This window comes from Coenobita brevimanus, chromosome 15 (genome assembly GCF_032717465.1).
Source record: "Coenobita brevimanus isolate Jiangsu-jjx chromosome 15, ASM3271746v2, whole genome shotgun sequence".
In the NCBI taxonomy this organism is placed as follows: domain Eukaryota; kingdom Metazoa; phylum Arthropoda; class Malacostraca; order Decapoda; family Coenobitidae; genus Coenobita; species Coenobita brevimanus.
This window is the reverse complement of record NC_136968.1, coordinates 35,004,553-35,025,741: the sequence shown is the minus strand read 5'-3', so window position 1 is coordinate 35,025,741 and position 21,189 is coordinate 35,004,553. Positions and strand designations below refer to the sequence as shown.

At 46.1% G+C, this 21,189-nt stretch overlaps 1 protein-coding gene across 1 annotated transcript in view; it reads left to right on the top strand.

Annotated features, from left to right (window-relative positions):
• Nucleotides 1-699: 699 nt before the first annotated feature.
• Nucleotides 700-21,189, top strand: part of LOC145390641 (E3 ubiquitin-protein ligase TRIM9-like) — a 50,050-nt gene continuing 29,560 nt past the window's right edge. Inside the window, exon 1 of the mRNA XM_080265432.1 lies at nt 700-1,470. Within this exon, the coding sequence (XP_080121558.1) occupies nt 700-1,470 (771 nt within the window). The remainder of the gene's footprint in view (nt 1,471-21,189) is intronic.

Here is a 21,189-nt window from a genome sequence, read left to right as displayed (position 1 = left end):
TTGAAGTTGTGGAGGGAAGGGGGGAGGGAAGGAGAGAAGGATGGAGGGAAGGAGAGGAAGAGGGAGGGAGGGAAAGGTAGGAAAGGAGAGGGAGGGAAAGAAGGAGCATTTGAAACGAGTCTATGGGAGTGAGAGAGAGGGAGGGAGGAGGGAAAGAGGGAGAGGGGAGGGAGGGAAAGAGAATGAGGGGAGGGAGGGAGGGAGGAAAGAGAGAGCAGGGAGGGGAAATAGGAGGGGTTTTAGGAAAGAGAGGGAGGGAGAAAGGAAGGGGGGAGGAAGGAAGGGAGGGGGAGGGAGAAGAGCAAAATGAAGGAAAGGGAGTGACGTACGGGAGAGGAAAGGTGGGAGGGAGGGAGGGGAAGGAAAGAAAGGGAGGGAGGGGAGGAAAGAAATAAAGGAGGGGAGGGAAAAAGAGAAGGAGGGTGGGAGGGAGGAAAGGAAAGAAGGGGAGGGAAGCAGGGGAGAGGAAAGATGGGAGGGAGGGAGGGAAGGCAAAGGAGGGAGGGGAAGAAAGCAAAGGGAAGGGGGGTAGAGGAGGAAGGGAGGGAGGCAGGAAGGAAGGGAGCGACGAGAGGGGAGGGTGGAAAGCGAGGGGAGAAAGAGATGGGTGGCTGAGAGAGAGAGAGAGAGAGAGGGAGGGAGGGAGAGAGAGAGGGAGCGTGTCTGAGGGAGGGTGAGTCAGTGTGTGTGTGCGTCAGGATGGAGGAGGAGGTGCGGTGTCCTGCCTGCCTGGGGGTGTTCACTGACCCTGTCCTCCTGCCATGCCACCACGCCCTCTGCCTCAAGTGCGCCGCCCATCCCGCCCACGCCGACGAGGGCGGGGAGGGCGCAGACGGCGGCAACGACTCCGACAAGGCCTCCGTCTATAGCGAAACGGACAGCGGGGTGGTGGTGGCCGCGTCCTCCCGCCCCGTCTCCTACGTCAGCAGCCCCGAGCCCCACCTGCCCCCGTCAGCGCACTCCCACCCCGCCGTCCGATGCCCCGTCTGCCACAAGGTCACGCCCTTAGGTCCCGCCGGCGCCTCGGAGCTGCCTAGGTACCGTGCCATGGCGAGAATAGTGGCCAGGCATCGCGAAATGACGCAGGCGCAGGCGGGGACCTCTGCGTCAGGTGGTTCCCTAATGACCACGTCTATAACCAGCGGGGGCACCTTACCCCCCTGCCAGCTGTGCGAAGGGCCCCCCAGACCCGCCACAACGGAGTGCCAACAGTGCCAGGTGCTGTACTGCTGCCCCTGTTTAGCTTCCTGCCACCCCCTCAGAGGACCTTTAGCCACGCATACCCTTACCCCCGTTGCGCCCCTGGGTCCCGCCCCCTCCAGTGTGGGTGTAGGGGAGCGGTGCGGGGCCCACGGGGAGAGGCACACACTGTACTGCCTGGTGTGTAGGTGGTCGGGGTGCCAGCAGTGCCACCCCTGCAACGCCCATCATGACCTGCAGCCCCTGGATAACCTGGCCAAGACACACAAGGTAAAGGAGTGGCCTTGATACACACACACACACACACACACACACACACACACACACACACACACACACACACACACACACACACACATTCAAGCACAGTATACGTCACACACACACACACACATTCAGGCACAGTATACGTCACACACACACACACACACACACACACACACACACACACATTCAGGCACAGTATACGTCACACACACACACACACACACACACACACACACACATTCAGGCACAGTATACGTCACACACACACACACACACACACACACACACACACACACACACACACACACACACACACACACACACACACACACATTCAGGCACAGTATACGTCACACACACACACACACACACACACACACACACACATTCAGGCACAGTACACGTCACACTCATATGCACACATACCAGTCTCTCCTACACACACACACACACACACACATTCAGGCACAGTATACGTCACACACACTTGCATATGCACACACTCACCAGCCTCCTACACACACACACACACACACACACACACGCACACACACACACACACACACACACACACACACACACACACACACACACAAACCCAGAAAACATTTTGAACTTAAAGAAAGACGTCGACCTAAAAATCATATATATATTTTTTCCGGATCCGAAAATTCATGAAATGCGTAAAAAGAGGTGAAAAAAGGATCGTTTAGAAATCTACCTCTATCTGTCTATCTATCTATCTATCTGTATCTATCTACTTTCACTTTATATGTATCTCCAATTTCGCTTGTCTGTCTAGCTATCTGTCTGTCTATCTATCTCTGTCTATCTATATCTATCTATCTACCTATCTACTTTCACTTGTCTATCTGTCTGTCTATCTATCTATCTATCTGTATCTATCTACTTTCACTTTATCTGTATCTCCAATTTTGCTTGTCTGTCTATCTATCTGTCTGTCTATCTATCTATCTATCTATCTATCTACCTATCTACTTTCACTTGTCTATCTGTCTGTCTCTCTGTTTTCACTTTATCTCTCTCCCTATAGCCAGACGCCTTAATCCCGTCAGGGGTGACCACAAACAAATCGCCTCCAAAGTCGCCCTGTCCCCTGCCATTACGCTGCCCTTCCCCCAACTCACCCCCCCCCTTCTCTCTCATATACCTCTCCACTCCATCCCTCCATCTCATCCTCGGCCTCCCCCTCCCGAATGAAATAAAAATATAATGAAAGATATTAAAGTATGGAATAAGTAAGAGGTAAAATAATTAATGTTATTTATTTATTTAATTAATTTATTGGGATTAAAATTAGGGGCGATATTTACTTGGATTTTTTTGCGTCATTTTTCATTTCCAGTTTTCGTGTGTGTGTGTGTGTGTGTGTGTGTGTGTGTGTGTGTGTGTGTGTGTGTGTGAGAGCTGAGACGTGTGTACCTGTATGTATAATGATAATAATAATAATGATAACAAGATTAATGATAATAATAACAACTATCATCCACATCATCATCATCATCACAATAACAACAATAATAATAATAATAATAATAATCCCACGTAATTAGTAAGGGATATGCGTGACAGATGTGTTTTAAAATATATATAAATTCCTTGCATACAAAAAGCAATTGATATACAGTAATGCAGGTGTGTGGTGGTGGTGGTGGTGGTAGTGGTGTGGTGGTGGTTGTAGTAATAGTAGTAGTAGTAGCTTTTAAGTGGTTTTATCTCGACTACACAGAGACAGTTCAGGTTTGTCTTTCATCCCTGCCTTTTATCTCTCTCTCTCTCTCTCTCTCTCTCTCTCTCTCTCTCTCTCTCTCTCTGTTTATCTGTCTATCCGCCTCTCTCTCTCTCTCTGTCTATCCGCCTCTCTCTCTCTCTCTCTGTTTATCTATCTATCCGCCTCTCTCAGTTTATCTATCTATCCGCCTCTATCTCTCTATTTATCTCTATCCATCCGCCTCTCTCTCTCTCTCAGTTTATCTATCTATCCGCCTCTATCTATCTATCTACGTCCGTCAATCTGTCTATCTTCCTGTCTGCCTGGGATCTATTTTTCTGTCCATCTGTCTTATTTTGTCTCTCTCTCTCTATCTATCTATCTATCTATCTATCTCGGTGTCAGTCTGTCTACCTGTCTTTCTCTCTTATCTGTTCTTCGTTTCTGTCTATCTACTTGTATTTTTCTATCTATTGTATATGTATCTATTTCTGCCTAACAGTCTATCAGTCTGTCTAACCACCATCATCCTTTATCCCCATAGTGAGCAACACACACACACACACACACACACACACACACACACACACACACACACACACACACACACACACACACACACACACTATTCACAGTCCTAGTTGTGTGTGTGTGTTAGTAAATAGTTGTGTGTGTGTGTGTGTGTGAGCGAGAGAGAGAGAGAGAGAGAGAGAGAGGAGGTTAGGAAGAGATGAAAGGAAAAGTAGGAAGGAGAGAGAGAGAGAGAAGGGAAGATGGAGAGAAAGAGAAGGAAGGGAGAGAGAGAGATATAATGAGGAGTGTGATAAGAGACATATCGTTAAATTGCAATAATATTTGTCTGGCAGTATCAACAACCACCATTACTACCACAACTACCACCATTACTACCACAACTACCACCATTACTACCACAACTACCACAACTACCACCATTACTACCACAACTACTACCACAACTACCACCATTACTACCACAACTACCACCATTACTACCACAACTACCAACATTACTACCACAACTACCAACATTACTACCACAACTACCAACATTACTACCACAACCACCAACATTACTACCACAACTACCAACATTACTACCACAATAACCACCATTACTACCACAACCACCAACATTACTACCACAACTACCAACATTACTACCACAACTACCAACATTACTACCACAACTACCAACATTACTACCACAACTACCATTATTACTACCACAACCACCAACATTACTACCACAACTACCATTACTACCACAACTACCAACATTACTACCACAACTACCAACATTACAACCACAACTACCACAATTACCATCACCAGCATCCCTGCGATAACTTGAACAACCAACATTACCACAACTACCACCATCACACTTACCACCAACACCACAACCTCCACCACTACCACAACTACCACCAGCACCACAACTACCATTACCACCACCACTACAACAACCACAACTACCATTACCACCACCACAACCACAACTACCACAATCAATAAATATTCAAAAATTTTGTTTTTTTTTTCGTTGGATTTAGCCGTTTTATAATTACCTTAAAGCAATCTCTCACTCTCTCTCTCTCTCTCTCTCTCTCTCACACACACACACACACACACACACACACACACACACACACACACACAAGTTTTCCATCCCTTTCATCTTTCCCTATTTCTCTCTCTCTCTCTCTCTCTCTCTCTCTCTCTCTCTCTCTCTCTCTCGTTTTATTACTAGGGAGGCTTATCAGAGCTATGCGGGGAGAGAGAGAAAGTTTTTATCCGTTTATAATCATCACCATTTATTATTATTATTATTATTATTATTATTAGTGTTATAATAATGTTGATCCTTATTATTACTACTACTACTACTGTTGCTATTATTATTATTATTATTATTGTGTGGTAGGGATGTGGTAGGAAGACAGAGAAGGCTTTTGAGAGTGACTGTAAGGTATTTAGGGTGATGAGGTGTACATGTGTTATTATTATTATTATTATTATCATTATTATTATTATTATTATCATTATTGTTGTTATATTATTACGGTATCTATTATTATTATTGTTGCTATTATTATTATTATTATTATTATTATTGCTAGTAATAGTAGTAGTCGTAGTCGTAGTAGTAGTAGTGTTGTAGTAGTAATAATAGTAGTTGTAATAGTAGTAGTGATAGTAGTAGTAGTAGTAGTAGTAGTAGTGATTGTTGTTGTTTATCAAAGAAAGGAGGGAGGGAGGTGCAACTCTCCCTCCCTCCCTCTTCATTTTCCCTCCCTTCTCTCCCTCCCTCCCCAGATGACTCATTCACCTCTCCCTTAGGGCTATAGAGAGGGAGGGAGGGAGGAAAGAGGGAGGGAGGGAGAGAAAGTAATGGATGGATGGATTAATGACGAGAGAGAGAGAGAGAGAGAAAGGGAAAACTGTGTGTGTGTGTGAGAGAGAGAGAGAGAGAGAGAATATACTGAAGATAATGGGGAAAGTGTGTGTGTGTGTGTGTGTGTGTGTGTGTGTGTGAGTGAGAGTTAAAGGAAAAGTGTGTGTGTGTGTGTGTGTGTGTGTGTGTGTGTGTGTGTGTGTGTGTGTGTGAGAGAGAGAGAGAGAGAGAGAGAGAAAGCATTTAAGAGAGGGAAAATATTGACTTAACATAATGCGATGGTTGCCTATTCAATTATCTCTCTCTCTCTCTCTCTCTCTCTCTCTCTCTCTCTCTCTCTCTCTCTCTCTCTCTCTCTCTCTCTCATAAGGCTTCTTAACACCAGATAATAACAAAAAAAATGACCCCATCCAAGAGCGTTATTATTATTATTATTATTACTACTCGTACTACTGCTACTACTACTACTACTACTACTACGATTACTACTTGTACTACTACTACTACTACTACTACTACTACTACGATTACTACTTGTACTACTACTACTAGTACTACTGCTACTACTACTACTAGTACTACTGCTACTACTACTACTAGTACTACTGCTACTACTACTACTAGTACTACTGCTACTACTACTACTAGTACTACTACTACTGCTACTACTACTACTAGTACTACTACTGCTACTACTACTACTAGTACTACTGCTACTACTACTACTACTACTACTACTACTACTAGTACAACTACTACTTTAAGTTATTATCATTACCACCGCCAAGGAGGTTATGTTTTCACCCCTGTTCGTTTGTTAGTTGGTTTGTTGGATGGTTTGTGAGCAAGATTAAACAGAAACTACTGGACGGATTTGCACGACACTTGGCAGAAGAATGTGCCTTGTCGCAGAACACACTCCAGTACATTTTGGTGCCGATCCGGATAAAGGTGCCGATCCAGGATTTTTTTTTTTTTTTTTTTTTTTAACATTGCGAGATGGGGCGTTTTTCGACATATTCGTAAATTTTTTCAGTGAATATTGCATAGATCTTAATGAAAAAAAATTAATCCGGCATATATAGGATGTTGGTATATATCTACGAATGTGTACAGTTTGGCGCGGATCCATCTAAAATTCCGGATCTAGCGGGTTTAAATATGTTTTTATAGCGGGTAGTGTTTTGCCAGCTGCCGTAGAGTAACAAGGACTTTTATCTATCTATCTATTGCCAGACGCCTCAATCCCGTTTGGGGTGGCCACAAACAAATCGCCTCCAAGTCGCCCTGTCCCCCGCCATTTCACTGCCCTGCTCGCAACTCACACCCCCCTCTCTCATATACCTCTCCACCCCATCCCTCCATCTCATCCTCGGCCTCTCCCTCCCTCTTCCCCCCTCCACCTCACTCACATACACTCTCTTCGTCAGTCTTTCACAGTAGGATTTGATTGAATTAAAAGGGACTGCATGTTGGGCCTTGGCGGAGGTATGCATTCTACTGAGTGCCATTATAGCTTTTCTTGTTCTGATACTGTTCTGTAGTCCACTGGTACTCTCTCTCTCTCTCTCTCTCTCTCACTTCCCTTCATTTCCAATTCCACCCATCCTGTGAATTTACCCTTCGGAGAGAGAGGTGGGTTGGGGAGAGCCATGGGTACCTCTGTTGATTTTATTGTGATGGGAGGGAAATTCTCTCTCTCTCTCTCTCTCTCTCTCTCATATTTTATTGTGATGGGAGGGAAATTTCTCTCTCTCTCTCTCTCTCTCTCTCTCTCTCTCTCTCTCTCTCTCTCTCTCTCACACACACACACACACACACATACAGACACACACACACACACACACACACACACACACACACACACACACATACAGACACACACACACACACACACACACACACACACACACACACACACACACACACACACACACACACACACACACACTTCAATGTTTTTCTCCCTCCCTCACATACTCATTCACTTTCCCTCTCTACCTCTCTTCTTTCCTCCCTCCCTCCTCCCTCCCTCTCCCTCTGTTTAATTCCTCTTCCTGTTTTTCCTCCCTTTTTTTTTTCCTTCTCTCCCTCCCTCCCTCCCTCCCTCCCTCCCTCCCCCTCTCCTTTTTTCCTCTCCCTTCCTCCTCGTCTGTTTCTTATCGTCCTTCCTTTCCTCCCTCCATCCTTCTTTTCCTCCCTCCTACTTCCCTCCATTCCACTTTCTCCCTCTCAGCTTCTTTCTCTTAACTCCCTTCTTCCCTCCCTCCCTTCCTTCACTCCCTCCCCTCCTTCTCACTTCCCTCCTTCTTTCCCTCCCTTCCTTCTCTCCCTCCCCTCATTCTCTCCCTCCCCTCATTCTCTCCCTCCCCCTTCTATCCCTCCCCTCCTTCTATCCCTCTCCTCCTTCTCTCCCTCCCCTCCTTCTATCCCTCCCCTCCTTCTATCCCTCCCTTCCTTCTCTCCCTCCCCTCCTTCTCTCCCTCCCCTCCTTCTCTCCCTCCCCTCCTTCTCTCCCTCCCCTCCTTCTCTCCCTCCCTTCCTTCTCCCTCCTCTCCTATCCCTCCCTTCCTTCACTCCCTCCCCTCCCTCCTTCCCTTCTTTCACTTCCTCCTTTTCTCTCTTCGTATCTGCCTTTTTATTTCCATATTTCTCTCCCTTTTCCTCCCTCTCCTCCCTTCCTCCCCTTCTCCCTCCTTCCTTTCTGTTTTCCCTCCCTTCCTGTGTCTCCTCTTACATTTTATCATTCCTCTCTCTCTCTCTCTCTCTCTCTCTCCCTCCCTTCCAATCGTACTTACAACGTGTCAGACATCCCCGGGGAGAGAGAGAGAGAGAGAGAGAGAGAGAGAGAGAGAGAGAGAGAGGGAGAAAAGGAGAGAGAGAGAGAGAGAGAGGGAGGTTGAAGGGAGATGTAAATATTATCTTTTCTCCCTCCCTTTCTCCCTTTTTTCTCTCCCTCCCTTTTTCTCTCTCCCTCTTTCTTCGTTCACTTGTTTATCGTTTGGCTTCCTGTAGCTTATATTTTCCTTCCTTCCTTCCTTCCTTTCAATCCTTCCCTCCTTCCTTTCCATCCTTCTTTCCTTTCCTTCTTTCCGTCTTTTATTCCTTCGTTGCTCCCATCCCTCCTTCCCTCCATTCTTCTTTCCTTCCTTCCTTCCTCCCTTCCTTCCTTCCTTCCTTCCTTTCATTCCTTCGTTGCTTCCATCCCTTCTTCCCTCCATCCTTGTTTCCTGCGTTCCTTCCTTCCATCGTACCTTCCTTCCGTCTCTTCTTCCTTCTATCCACGCTTCCATCCTTCCTTCTGCCCTTCCCTCCTCCCTCTCTCCCTCCTTCCTTCCCTCCTCCCTCCCTCCCTCTCTCCTTCCTTCCTTCCTTCAGCATCCAATATAAGTTTCATCATATTTTTATCATATCCCTTCGAGGTAATAGGAAGGAGGAGGGAGGGAGGGAGGAAGGAAGGAAGGAGGGAGGGGTTAAGAAGGAACGAAGGAATAGAGAGGGAAGGAGTGAAGGAAGAGGAGGGATGGAAATGAGGATGATGGGAAGGAATAAGAACGGAGGGAAGGAGAAATTGAAGGAGTGAAGGGAGGAAAGAAGTAGGGAAGGAGGGAGGGAAGGAGAGATTGAGGAGGAAGGAAGGAGAGATTGAGGAAGAAGGAAGGAGGGAGAAATTGAAGGAGATATTGAAGGAAGGAATAAGGGATTGAGGAAGAAGGAAGGAGGGAGGGAGAAATTGTAGGAGGGAAGGAAGGCTAGATTGAGGAGGAAGGAGGGAGGGAAGGAAAGAAAATAGAGAGAAAATAACTAGGAAAAAAACATAGGAAATAAACAAACAAACACATCTTTACAAAAAATAACCGGCAGGAAAAAACAAGAAAAAATAACTAAGAGAGGAGTGTTTATTTCTCTCTCTCTCTCTCTCTCTCTCTCTCTCTAAATCATTCTTCGCCTCAGTGGGTCCAACTGCTGTTTCTACCTTCCTTCTTTCCTCCCTCATGTTCCCTCCCTCTCCCTCTTTCTCTCCCTCTCTTCCCTACATCCCTTCTTCTCTCTCTCTCTCTCTCTCTCTCTCCCTCCCTCCCTTTTAAGGAAAAAATTCTCTCTATTTGTATATTAAATTACTGTTCACTGTTTGAGAGAGAGAGAGTAGGGGAAACACACACACACACACACACACACACACACACACACACACACACACACAGGAATAGAAAGAGACAGAGTAGGGGAAACACACACACACACACACACACACACACAGGAATAGAAAGAGAGAGTAGGGGAAACACACACACACACACACACACAGGAATAGAAAGAGACAGAGTAGGGGAAAGAAACACACACACACACACACACACACACACACACACACACACACAAGGAAAGAAAGAGAGAGAGGAGGGGAAACACATACGCACACACACACACACACACACACACACACACACACACACACACACACACACACACACACTCACTCAAATACGGAGAGAGAGAGAGCTGTTGGAATGTGAGAGAGGGGGAGGGGAGGAAGGGAGAGAAAAGACTGAAGAGGGAGGGAGAAATTGAATGGAGGGAGGATGAAGAGAGAGACAAGTGGGAGGGAGGGAAGAATGGAGAGAAAGGGAGGGAGGGAGGGAGAGAGGAAAGAATGGAGAGGGAGGAAAGGTATAATACGTAAAGGTAGATTGAGAAAGAGGGAGGGAGGGAGAGAGAGAGAGAGAGAGAGAATTCACTTATAAAATCAACTCTAGTCTGGTCACTCTAACTTGTCCTAAAATTGCCATCTCTCCATCTTGAATACTGATTTGGTACAATAGATTAACACTAGAATATGATGCTAGTCACGAAGAAGTGTTATGGAAGGGATGTAGAGTCGTAGTATTGTCTTTGTCATTCAAGTATAACATATAACACTCGAATATGATGCTAGTCACGAAGAAGTGCCACGGAAAAGATGTAGAGCCGTAGTATTGTTTTTCTGCCATTCATAACAAACGCTAGAATATGATGCTAGTCACGAAGAAGTGTTACGGAAAGGATGTAGAGCCGTAGTATTGTCTTTCTGCCATTCATAACAAACACTAGAATATGATGCTAGTCACGAAGAAGTGCTACGGAAGGGATGTAGAGCCGTAGTATTGTCTTTCTGCCATTCATAACAAACACTAGAATATGATGCTAGTCACGAAGAAGTGCTACGGAAGGGATGTAGAGCCGTAGTATTGCCTTCTTCCGCCACAGAGCCACGTGAAATAAGCTGCCAAAGGACGAAAATCTAGGCCAAGTTAAGGTGAAAGGCGTATGGGATTTCAGCACTTGTGGTTGGGATGAGATGGAGGGAAGGAAGGAAGCAAGGAGGGAGGGAAGGAAGGAAGCAAGCAAGGAGGGAGGGAAGGAAGGAAGCAAGAAGTCAAGGCAATGAAAATAGAAAGTTGGAAGGAAAGGGAATAAGAAGGAAGGAAGGAAAAAAGAAGGAAGGAAGGAAAAACTGAAGAAAGGAAGAAGGAAGGAAGGAAAGAAACTGAAGAAAGGAAGAAGGAAGGAAATTGAGGAAAGGAAGAAGGAAGGAAAGTGGAAGCAAAGAAAGAAGTATAGTTGGAAGGAAAGGGACTAAGAAGGAAGGAAGGTGAAGCAGGAAAGAAGGAAGGAAATGGAAGGATGAATGGAAAGAAGGAAGGAAGGTAGGAACGAAAAGGAAAAACAAAGAGTGAATGACAAAAGAAATAGACGATATAAAAGGAAGGAAAGAGGGAGGGAGAGGAGGAAGATGTGTGTGTGTGAGAGAGAGAGAGAAGGAAATGAAAGTAATGAAGGAATTTGATGACAGAAAGGAAAGAAAGGAGCAAGAGAAGGAAGGAAAAGAAAGGCGGAAAGAAGTGAAAAGAAATGAAGGAAGAGGGAAGAAAGGAGGAAGGAAGATGGGAGAGAAGTGGGGGGAAGGAAGGAGAATGAATGAAGGAAGTTAAAGACAGGAAGGAGGGAAAGGGGGAAGGAAGATGGGAGAGAGGTGAGGGGAAGGAGGGAAAGGAGAAGGAATGAAGGAATGTAAAGACAGGAAGGAAGGAAAAGTGAGAATAGAAGGTAAAAGAAAGCATTATCCTTCCACCGGGGCCCCACCAGCGCGAATATGCTTCCTACGGGGCCCCTCCTGCCCTGGATAAATACGCTTCTTCAGGGGCCTCTGCTTCTCAGATGGGGGAATATGCTCGGTGCGGGGCCCTGGGTTGTTTTATGCTCATTACGGGACTCTCACTATGCTCAGTAAGGGGCCTCGTAAGTTTTATTATGCCTTGTGGTGTGTATTATGCTCGTTCTGGGGCCCTGTGATTATTATATGCTCACTACCGGGCCCCGTGGCGACTATTATGCTCACTACAGGGTTAATTGTAGTGGATTGTGCTCAGTACGGGGCTTGTGTGGTGTGTGATATGATCTGTTTAAGTAGCGGTGAGATGTGTTATGCTCAGTCCAGGGTCCTTTTATAGTATGCTTTGTGCGTGACATATATGCTCAGTACAGGGCTGTGTGGTTAGTATGCTTATTACGGGGTTCTGTGGTCGCTAGTATGCTCATTACAGGGCCTTGTGAGAATATACTGCAGGATCCATCGTTGTGTAGTATGCTTATTCTTTTACTTTGTGTGTGTGTGTGTGTGTGTGTGTGTGCGCGCGCGCTTTCTGCAGGGCCCTGTTGATATGCTCAGTACGGGACCCTGTGTTGTATATGCTCGCTTCAGGGCCTTATGTGTGATATGCTCGTTCCAGGGCTGTGTTCAGTAATATGCTTAGCCCAGGGCACTGTGTCGAATACTTAATATGCTACTACTGTTACTACTCTTATCATCAGCATCATTTTCTTCTGTTTCTTCTTTTTCTTTTTCTTCTTCATCTTCTAAATGTGGGTTAAATGTAAAAGGGTTATTTTCTCGCCATATAAAAGCAATTTCTTCAGCAGGTTGCCTCTTACTCTTCATTTCTTACCTTCCTCCTTCCTTCCTTCCTTTCTGACCCCATTTCGGTCCTTCCTTCCCTTCTTGCCCCATTTCCTCCTTCCCTCCTTCTTTCCTTCTCCTTCTTGCCCCATTTCCTCCTACCTTCCTTCTTGCCCCATTTCCTATTCCATCCTTCCCTTCTTGCCCCATTTCCTCCTTCCTTCCCTCCCTCGTCCTTCCTCACGCCTGTCATCCTTCCTTCATGCATTCATTCTTACTCTTCCTCTTCCCTTCCACCCTTTCTGCTCTCACTTTTTCCCCTCTCCCATCCTTCCTTCCCTCAAGTTTCCTCCTTCCTTCCAGGTTTCTTTCTCTGCCTTATTCCCACCTGCCTTCCTTCCATGCTTTCCTTTTTTGCACTTCCTTCTCCTTACTTCCTCCTTCTTTCACTCATAGTTCCACACTTTTATCCATTCCCTACTCCCTTGCTTGCTTGCTTCCCTCCTTCCTTCCTTCCTTCCTTCCCGCCTTCTTTCCTTCCTCCTCCTATGTGTGTTAATTTTCCTTGTCATTATTTTCAGTAGTTCAGTATTTCTCAGCACATACTATCGCCATTTTCTCTCTCTCTCTCTCTCATTGTGCATATGGTTCCAGTGATTTCTTGAGTTGATATGTATCGCTATCGCATCTTCATATAAGGCATGTGCGATAGATTAATGGACTGTCTATCGTTCCATCCATTCATCTGTTCATCTTCCTATCCATCCATCTATCCATCCATCATCCCATCTATCCATCCGTCATCCCAGCCATCCATCTTTATCAACCCATCCATTCTCTATCTATCTGTCCAACACAAATAGATAATCCCTTCAAAATTGGCCAGCAGTCATTATGCTTCATCCAGGGCCCCTTTGTTTATAGTGGAGTCATTACGCTCGGTGCAGGGCCTCGCGTCGTTATGCTGTCTGAGGGGCCCCAAACAATCAGATATAAGTGAAAACGCTCCGCACGGGGCCCCATTTACGGGTAGTGGCCATTTTGAGAGAGAGAGAGAGGTGGAGAGAATTAGAGAGAGAGTGGAGAGAATTGAGAAAGACAGGTGGAGAAAATTGAGAAAGAGAGGTGGAGAAAATTGAGAGAGAGAGAGAGAGAGAGAGGTGGAGAAAATTGAGAGAGAGACAGAGAGAGAGAGAGAAAATTGAGAGAGAGACAGAGAGAGAGAGAGAAAATTGAGAGGGGGGGGAGAAAATTGAAATATACCTACCAAAATTACCAACATTACTACCACAACTACTATCATCGTCCACCATCACTTTTACAACTACCAACATTCCGACCACAACTACCAACATTCCGACCACAACTACCAACATTCCGACCACAACTACCAACATTCCGACCACAGCTACCAACATTCCTGCCACAACTACCAACATTCCTACCACAGCTGCCAACATTCCTACCACAACTACCAACATTCCTACCACAACTACCAACATTCCTACCACAGCTCCCAACATTCCGACCACAACTACCAACATTCCTACCACAACTACCAACATTCCGACCACAACTACCAACATTCCTACCACAACTACCAACACTCCGACCACAACTACCAACATTCCTACCACAACTGCCAACATTCTTACCACAACTACCAACATTCCTACCACAACTACCAACATTACTACCACAACTACCAACATTCCTACCACAACTACCAACATTCCTACCACAGCTACGAACATTCCTACCACAACTGCCAACATTCCTACCACAACTGCCAACATTCCTACCACAACTACCAACATTCCTACCACAACTACCAACATTCCTACCACAACTACCAACATTCCTACCACAACTACCAACATTCCTACCACCATCGCGTGTTAAATCCTTGATGATTTTTTGAAGGGAAAATAATTCAGTTTAAAAAATGTGAATTTTGAATATGACTGATGAAGAGTTGTGGATAGATAGATAGATAGATAGATGGATAGATAGACAGATAGATGGATGGATAGATAGTGTTGGTAGGGTAGGTGGATTGATAGATAGATGGATGGATGGATAGATAGTGTTGGTAGGGTAGGTGGATGGAGTGATAGATAGATAGATGGATGGATAGATAGTGTTGGCAGGGTATGGGGATGGACTGATAGATGGATAGATGGATAGTGTTGGTAGGGTAGCTGGATGGAGTGATAGATAAATAGACATGTAAATAGATAGATACTTAGATCGATAGATAGGTAGGTAAATGGATAGACAGGTAGATAGATAGACGAATAGATAGATAGATAGATTGGTCCATCGAAACTTGATGAGTGGATGTAGATAGATAGAATGTTGGATAGTGATAGATAGATTGATAGATTAGGACACACACACACACACACACACACACACACATTTGCCTTATCTTTCTGTACACCTGTCTTTAAAATATTCATTAAAGTGAGAGAGAGAAAGAGAGAGAGAGAGAGAGAGACTATCATACTAAACTGGAGAAGGGAACGAGGGAGAGAGAGAAGGGGTGCAGATAGATAGATATTGATAGATGGAGGGATAGTAATGGATAGATAGAAAAATAGATGTGAATACGTCGATAGATATATGGTATGCCCTGGTGACGAGATAGATAGATAGATAGATTTTTATACAAGGATAGATTTGATAGATATAGATAGATAGAAATACAGGTATGGATGGATAGAAGTATAGATAGATAGATAGATCCATAGATAGATAGACACAGGATAGTTAAAGCTAAATAGATACACATGGATAGATAGACAAGTAGATATATGGAAATAGATAGATAGATGGATGGGTAGATAGATAGATAGACGCCATAGAATACATATCCCATTATCTATCTGAATTATTCTATCTACTTTCAGAGTTTGGAAAGGCCAGTGTCTCTCTCTCTCTCTCTCTCTCTCTCTCTCTCTCTCTCTCTCTCTCTCTCAGCTGTGTTGGTAGTTGTAATGTTTGTAGTTGTAGTAGGAATGTTGGTAGTTGTGGTAGTAATGTTGGTAGTTGTAGTAATGTTGGTAGTTGTGGTAGTAATGTTGGCAGTTGTGGTAGTAATGTTGGTAGTTGTGGTAGTAATGTTGGTAGTTGTGGTAGTAATGTTGGTAGTTGTGGTGGTAATGTTGGTAGTTGTGGTAGTAATGTTGGTAGTTGTGGTAGTAATGTTGGTAGTTGTGGTAGATTCCCTTCGCGTGACTATTATCTCCTTCGATCCTTCCTTCCCTCCTTCATTCTCCCTTTCCTCCATTCTTCCTTCATTTCTCCCTCTCCTTCCTTCCTTCACTTCTTTCATATAGTTCCTTCTCATACAACTTCCTTCTCTTCCTTCCTTCCTTCTTTACCCTTGTTTAATTTCTCCTTCCTTCTCTCCCTCTCTTCCTTCCCTCCTTCCTCCCTTCCTCCCTTCTCTGATAGAGAAGTGGAGGTAAATATGAAAGAAGGAGGGAAGGAAGGAAAGGAATGAAGGAGGGAGGGAAAAACATCAGAGGAAATTGAGTTCTTTATCTGATCATTCTAAACTTGTCCTTCCTTCCTTCCTTCCCTCCCTCCTTCCTTCCTTCCTTCCTTCCCTCCCTCCTTCCTTCCTTCCTTCCCTCCCTCCTTCCTTCCTTCCTTCCTTCCCTCCTTCCTTCCTTCCTTCTTCTTTCCTTTCCTTCCTTCCTGGTTTTTGCCTTTTCCTTCCTCTCTCTCTCTCCCTCTCTCTCTCCCTCTCTCTCCCATGCAGCACGCCTCTCCATCGCGCCACAAATATCACCCTTGTCAGAAATCATAGTTATTTCTCAGCTCTTTACCCTCCCTCCTCGCCAATCACACCTACTGACGTTGTAACCAGGTGTGTAAGTACGTAGGTAGGTAGGTAGGTAGGGAGGGAGGAAGGTAGGGAGAGAGGGAGAAAGAAAGGTAAAGACAGAGGGAGGAAGGGAGGGAAGGCAGGAGGGGAGGGTGATAGAGTGGTAGGTAGGTATGTAGGTAGATAGGTGAGTAGGTAGGTAGGTAGAGAGGGAGGTAGGTAGGAGGGAGGGGAGGAGGGAGGGAGAGAGAGAGAAAGGTAAGGAGAGAGGAAGGAAGGGAAGGGAAGGAGGGAGGGAGAAAGGTAGGTAGGTAGGTAGGTATGTAGGGAGAAAAGTGGGGAGAGGGTAAGTACGTAGATAGGTAGGGAGGGAGAGAGAAAGGGAGGGAGAAAGATAGGTAGGGAGGGAGGGAGAGAGGGATATTGGTAGGTAGGTATGTAGGTAAATAGGTAGGGAGAGGGGTGGGTAGGTAGGGAGGGGAGGGAGGAAGAAGGGTAGGGTGAGAGGGATATACAGTAGGTAGGTAGGTAGGTTGGGACAGGGTAAGTACGTAGGTAGGTAGGTAGGTAGGGAGAGAAAAAGAAAGGTAGGGAGAGAGGGATATAGTTAGGTAGGTAGGTGTGTAGGTAGGTAGGTAAGTAGCGAGGGAGATGGAGAGAGGATGGGTAGGTAAGTAGGTTGATTGAGTGGTGGGGAGGGAGGGAGGGAGCATGGTAGGTAGATAGGGAGGGAGAAGGAGGTAGGAAAGGAATTACGTAGGTAGGTAGGTAGAATGGTAGGTAGATAATTGAATAGGTAGGTAAATATTTAATGAAGGTAGATAACAAGGTGCGGTAGGTAGGTAAGTAGGTAGTGTAGGTAAGTAAGAAGGTAGGTATGTAGGTAAGTAGGTGGTGTGGGTAGGTAAGTAGGTGGTGTAAGGTAGTATAGGTAGGTAAGTAGGTAGTGTAAGTAGGTAAGAAGGTAGGTAGGTAGATAAGTATTCACGGGGGAGAGAAAGAATGATTTAAGGGATAATGAGAGAGAGAGAGGGAGAGAAAAAAGTAAGGAGTGGTTTAGTGAGTTTAGACTCCCCAAACACACACACACACACACACACACACACACACACATATCGTCTCTCTCTCTCTCTCTCTCTCTCTCTCTCTCTCTCACACTGCCAGGACTTTGATGTGTAATTTTCTCTCTCTCTCTCTCTCTCTCTCTCTCTCTCTCTCTCTCTCACACACACACACACACACACACACACACACACACACACACACACATGCACATCAGAAGTTTACATTGATTTTATGTCGCGTTATATAGTGATGTATAGTCTTCCTTCCCTCCCTTCCTCCTTCCCTCCCTTTCCTCCTTCCCTCCCTTTCCTCCTTCCCTCCCTTTCCTCCTTCCCTCCCTTCCTCCTTCCCTCTCTTCCTCCTTCCCTCTCTTCCTCCTTCCCTCTCTTCCTCCTTCCCTTACTTCCTCCTTCCCTCTTCCTCCTTCCCTCTCTTCCTCCTTCCCTCTTCCTCCTTCCCTCACTTCCTCCTTCCCTCTTCCTCCTTCCCTCTCTTCCTCCTTCCCTCTCTTCCTCCTTCCCTCTCTTCCTCCTTCCCTCTCTTCCTCCTTCCCTCTCTTCCTCCTTCCCTCCCTTCCTCCTTCCCTCCCTTTCCTCCTTCCCTCCCTTCCTCCTTCCCTCCCTTCCTCCCTTCCTCCTTCCCTCCCTTTCCTCCTTCCCTCCCTCCCTCCTTCCCTCCCTCCCTCCTTCCCTCCCTCCCTCCTTCCCTCCCTTCCTCCTTCCCTCCCTTCCTCCTTCCCTCCCTTCCTCCTTCCCTCCCTTCCTCCTTCCCTCCCTTTCCTCCTTCCCTCCCTTCCTCCTTCCCTCCCTTCCTCCTTCCCTCCCTTCCTCCTTCCCTCCCTTCCTCCTTCCCTCCCTTCCTCCTTCCCTCCCTTTCCTCCTTCCCTCCCTTTCCTCCTTCCCTCCCTTCCTCCTTCCCTCCCTTCCTCCTTCCCTCCCTTCCTCCTTCCCTCCCTTTCCTCCTTCCCTCCCTTCCTCCTTCCCTCCCTTTCCTCCTTCCCTCCCTTCCTCCTTCCCTCCTTCCTCCTTCCCTCCCTTCCTCCTTCCCTCCTTCCTCCTTCCTCTTTCCTCCTTCCCTCCCTCCTTCCCTCCCTTCCTCCTTCCCTCCCTTCCTCCTTCCCTCCCTTCCTCCTTCCCTCCCTTCCTCCTTCCCTCCCTTCCTCCTTCCCTCCCTTTCCTCCTTCCCTCCCTTCCTCCTTCCCTCCCTTCCTCCTTCCCTCCCTTCCTCCTTCCCTCCCTTTCCTCCTTCCCTCCCTTTCCTCCTTCCCTCCCTTCCTCCTTCCCTCCCTTTCCTCCTTCCCTCCCTTCCTCCTTCCCTCCCTTCCTCCTTCCCTCCCTTCCTCCTTCCCTCCCTTTCCTCCTTCCCTCCCTTTCCTCCTTCCCTCCCTTCCTCCTTCCCTCCCTTCCTCCTTCCCTCCCTCCTTCCCTCCCTTCCTCCTTTTCTCCCTTCCTCCTTCCCTTCCTCCTTCCCTCCCTCCCTCCTTCCCTCCCTTTCCTCCTTCCCTCCCTTTCCTCCTTCCCTCCCTTCCTCCTTCCCTCCCTTCCTCCTTCCCTCCCTTTCCTCCTTCCCTCCCTTTCCTCCTTCCCTCCCTTCCTCCTTCCCTCCCTTCCTCCTTCCCTCCCTTCCTCCTTCCCTCCCTTTCCTCCTTCCCTCCCTTCCTCCTTCCCTCCCTTCCTCCTTCCCTCCCTTTCCTCCTTCCCTCCCTTCCTCCTTCCCTCCCTTTCCTCCTTCCCTCCCTTTCCTCCTTCCCTCCCTTCCTCCTTCCCTCCCTTCCCTCCTTCCCTCCCTTCCTTCTTCCCTCCCTTCCTCCTTCCCTCCCTTTCCTCCTTCCCTCCCTTTCCTCCTTCCCTCCCTTCCTCCTTCCCTCCCTTTCCTCCTTCCCTCCCTTTCCTCCTTCCCTCCCTTCCTCCTTCCCTCCCTTCCTCCTTCCCTCCCTTTCCTCCTTCCCTACCTCTCTTTCCTCCTTCCCTACCTCTCTTTCCTCCTTCCCTACCTCCCTTTCCTCCTTCCCTCCCTTCATCCATCCCTCCCCTTCCTCCTTCCCTCCCTTCCTCCTTCCCTCCCTTTCCTCCTTCCCTCCCTTCCTCCTTCGCTCCCTTCCTCCTTCCCTTCCTTCCTCCTTCCCTCCCTTCCTCCATCCCTCCCTTCATTTCTCTCCCTTTCATTTCATATCCCTCCTTCTCCCTTTCCTTCATTCATACTTCCTTCTCTTCCTCTTCATCTTCCTTCCCTCCTTCCTTCTTTCCTTCATTTCTTCCTTTTCTTCCTTCATTCCTCCCTCCAGCCCTTTCCTCTTTCTCTTCCTTTCCTTCCTTCCTTCCTTCCATCCTTCCCCTCCCTCCATTCCTTCTTTCCTTCCATCCTTCCCCTCCCACCATTCCTTCTTTCCCTCCCCTCTTATTTTTCTCAGCCTGTTTTTCCTTCATTCTCTCTCTCTCTCTCTCTCTCTCTCTGGTAAAAGAAACCAAAAACGATAGAGAGAGAGAGGGAGAGAGCAATTACTTTACCTTGATATAAATAGGTTAGATTTATATGCATGGAGAGAGAGAGAGAGAGAGAGAGAGAGAGAGAGAGAGAGGGAGAGAGAGGAAAGAGAAGAGCAAACTGAGAAAAGAAGCGAGAGAGAGAGAGAGAGAGAGCAAATTACAAGGGAAATAGCTCTAATTACAGGCCACCTCGGCGCTTTTTTCTCTTTCTTTATTCATGGCCTCAGGGTTGACGGATCCGCCGCGAAATATTTTGGCGAATTTGGCGCGAAGATTTTGGCGCCGCGAAATATTTGGTGAGGGCACTTTTGGCGGGGTTTTTATTTAGCGGGATGACTTTGGCAGGAATTATTTTTGGCGTTTTGGTGGGAATTATTTGCATTGAGATATTTTAAGTCCTCTATTTTTGGCGTTTGTGTGCTGAGCGAATATTTTTGGTCCACCATCCACTCATTTGATGTAGTGCAGATTCAGGTGACTATTGTAAGCCAGTTAGTATCTTAATCCAGGGAGTCATTTACTACGCTGGGTGGTAACCATAACACACCTGGTGGGCCAGCGGGTTTAGGCGCTTAAGCCGAATGGTGTTTGTTGGGGTTTGTATCTGAGAGAGAGAGAGAGAGAGAGAGAGAGGGAGGGAGATTAGGAACAAAATATTGGCGGCGATAATTTTTAGCGATGTATGACGAATTTTTGAGAGAGAGAGAAAGAGAGAGAGAGAGGGAGATTAGGAACAAAATATTGGCGGCGATAATTTTTAGCGATGTATGACGAATTTTTGAGAGAGAGAGAGAGAGAGAGAGAGAGAGAGAGAGAGAATATTTGGCAGCGAGAATTTTCGGCGATATATGCCTTTTTTTGGCGGGAGAAATTGGTCGCGAAATTATTAACCATGATGTTTGGGTGCTGTTTTGATTCATCTGTTATTTATCTTTCTGTTTTTTTTTATTTATTTTTTGTCTTTGTTTTCCCATGGTAATTTAGGCGCGAAAAAATGAACTTGAAAAATCTAATGAGGTTTTATTTTGAGTTGTTTTAGTTTATTTTTTGTTTATTGTACCGGTAATTATAATAATAATGATAATAATAATACCAATAATAATAATAATAATAATAATAATAATAATAATAATAATACCAATAATAATAATAATAATAAAGTAGACCTATGGCATGTGTAATAGTAGTAGCAGTAGTAGTAGTAGTAGTAGTAATAGTAATCACTGATCATAATAATAATAATAATAATAA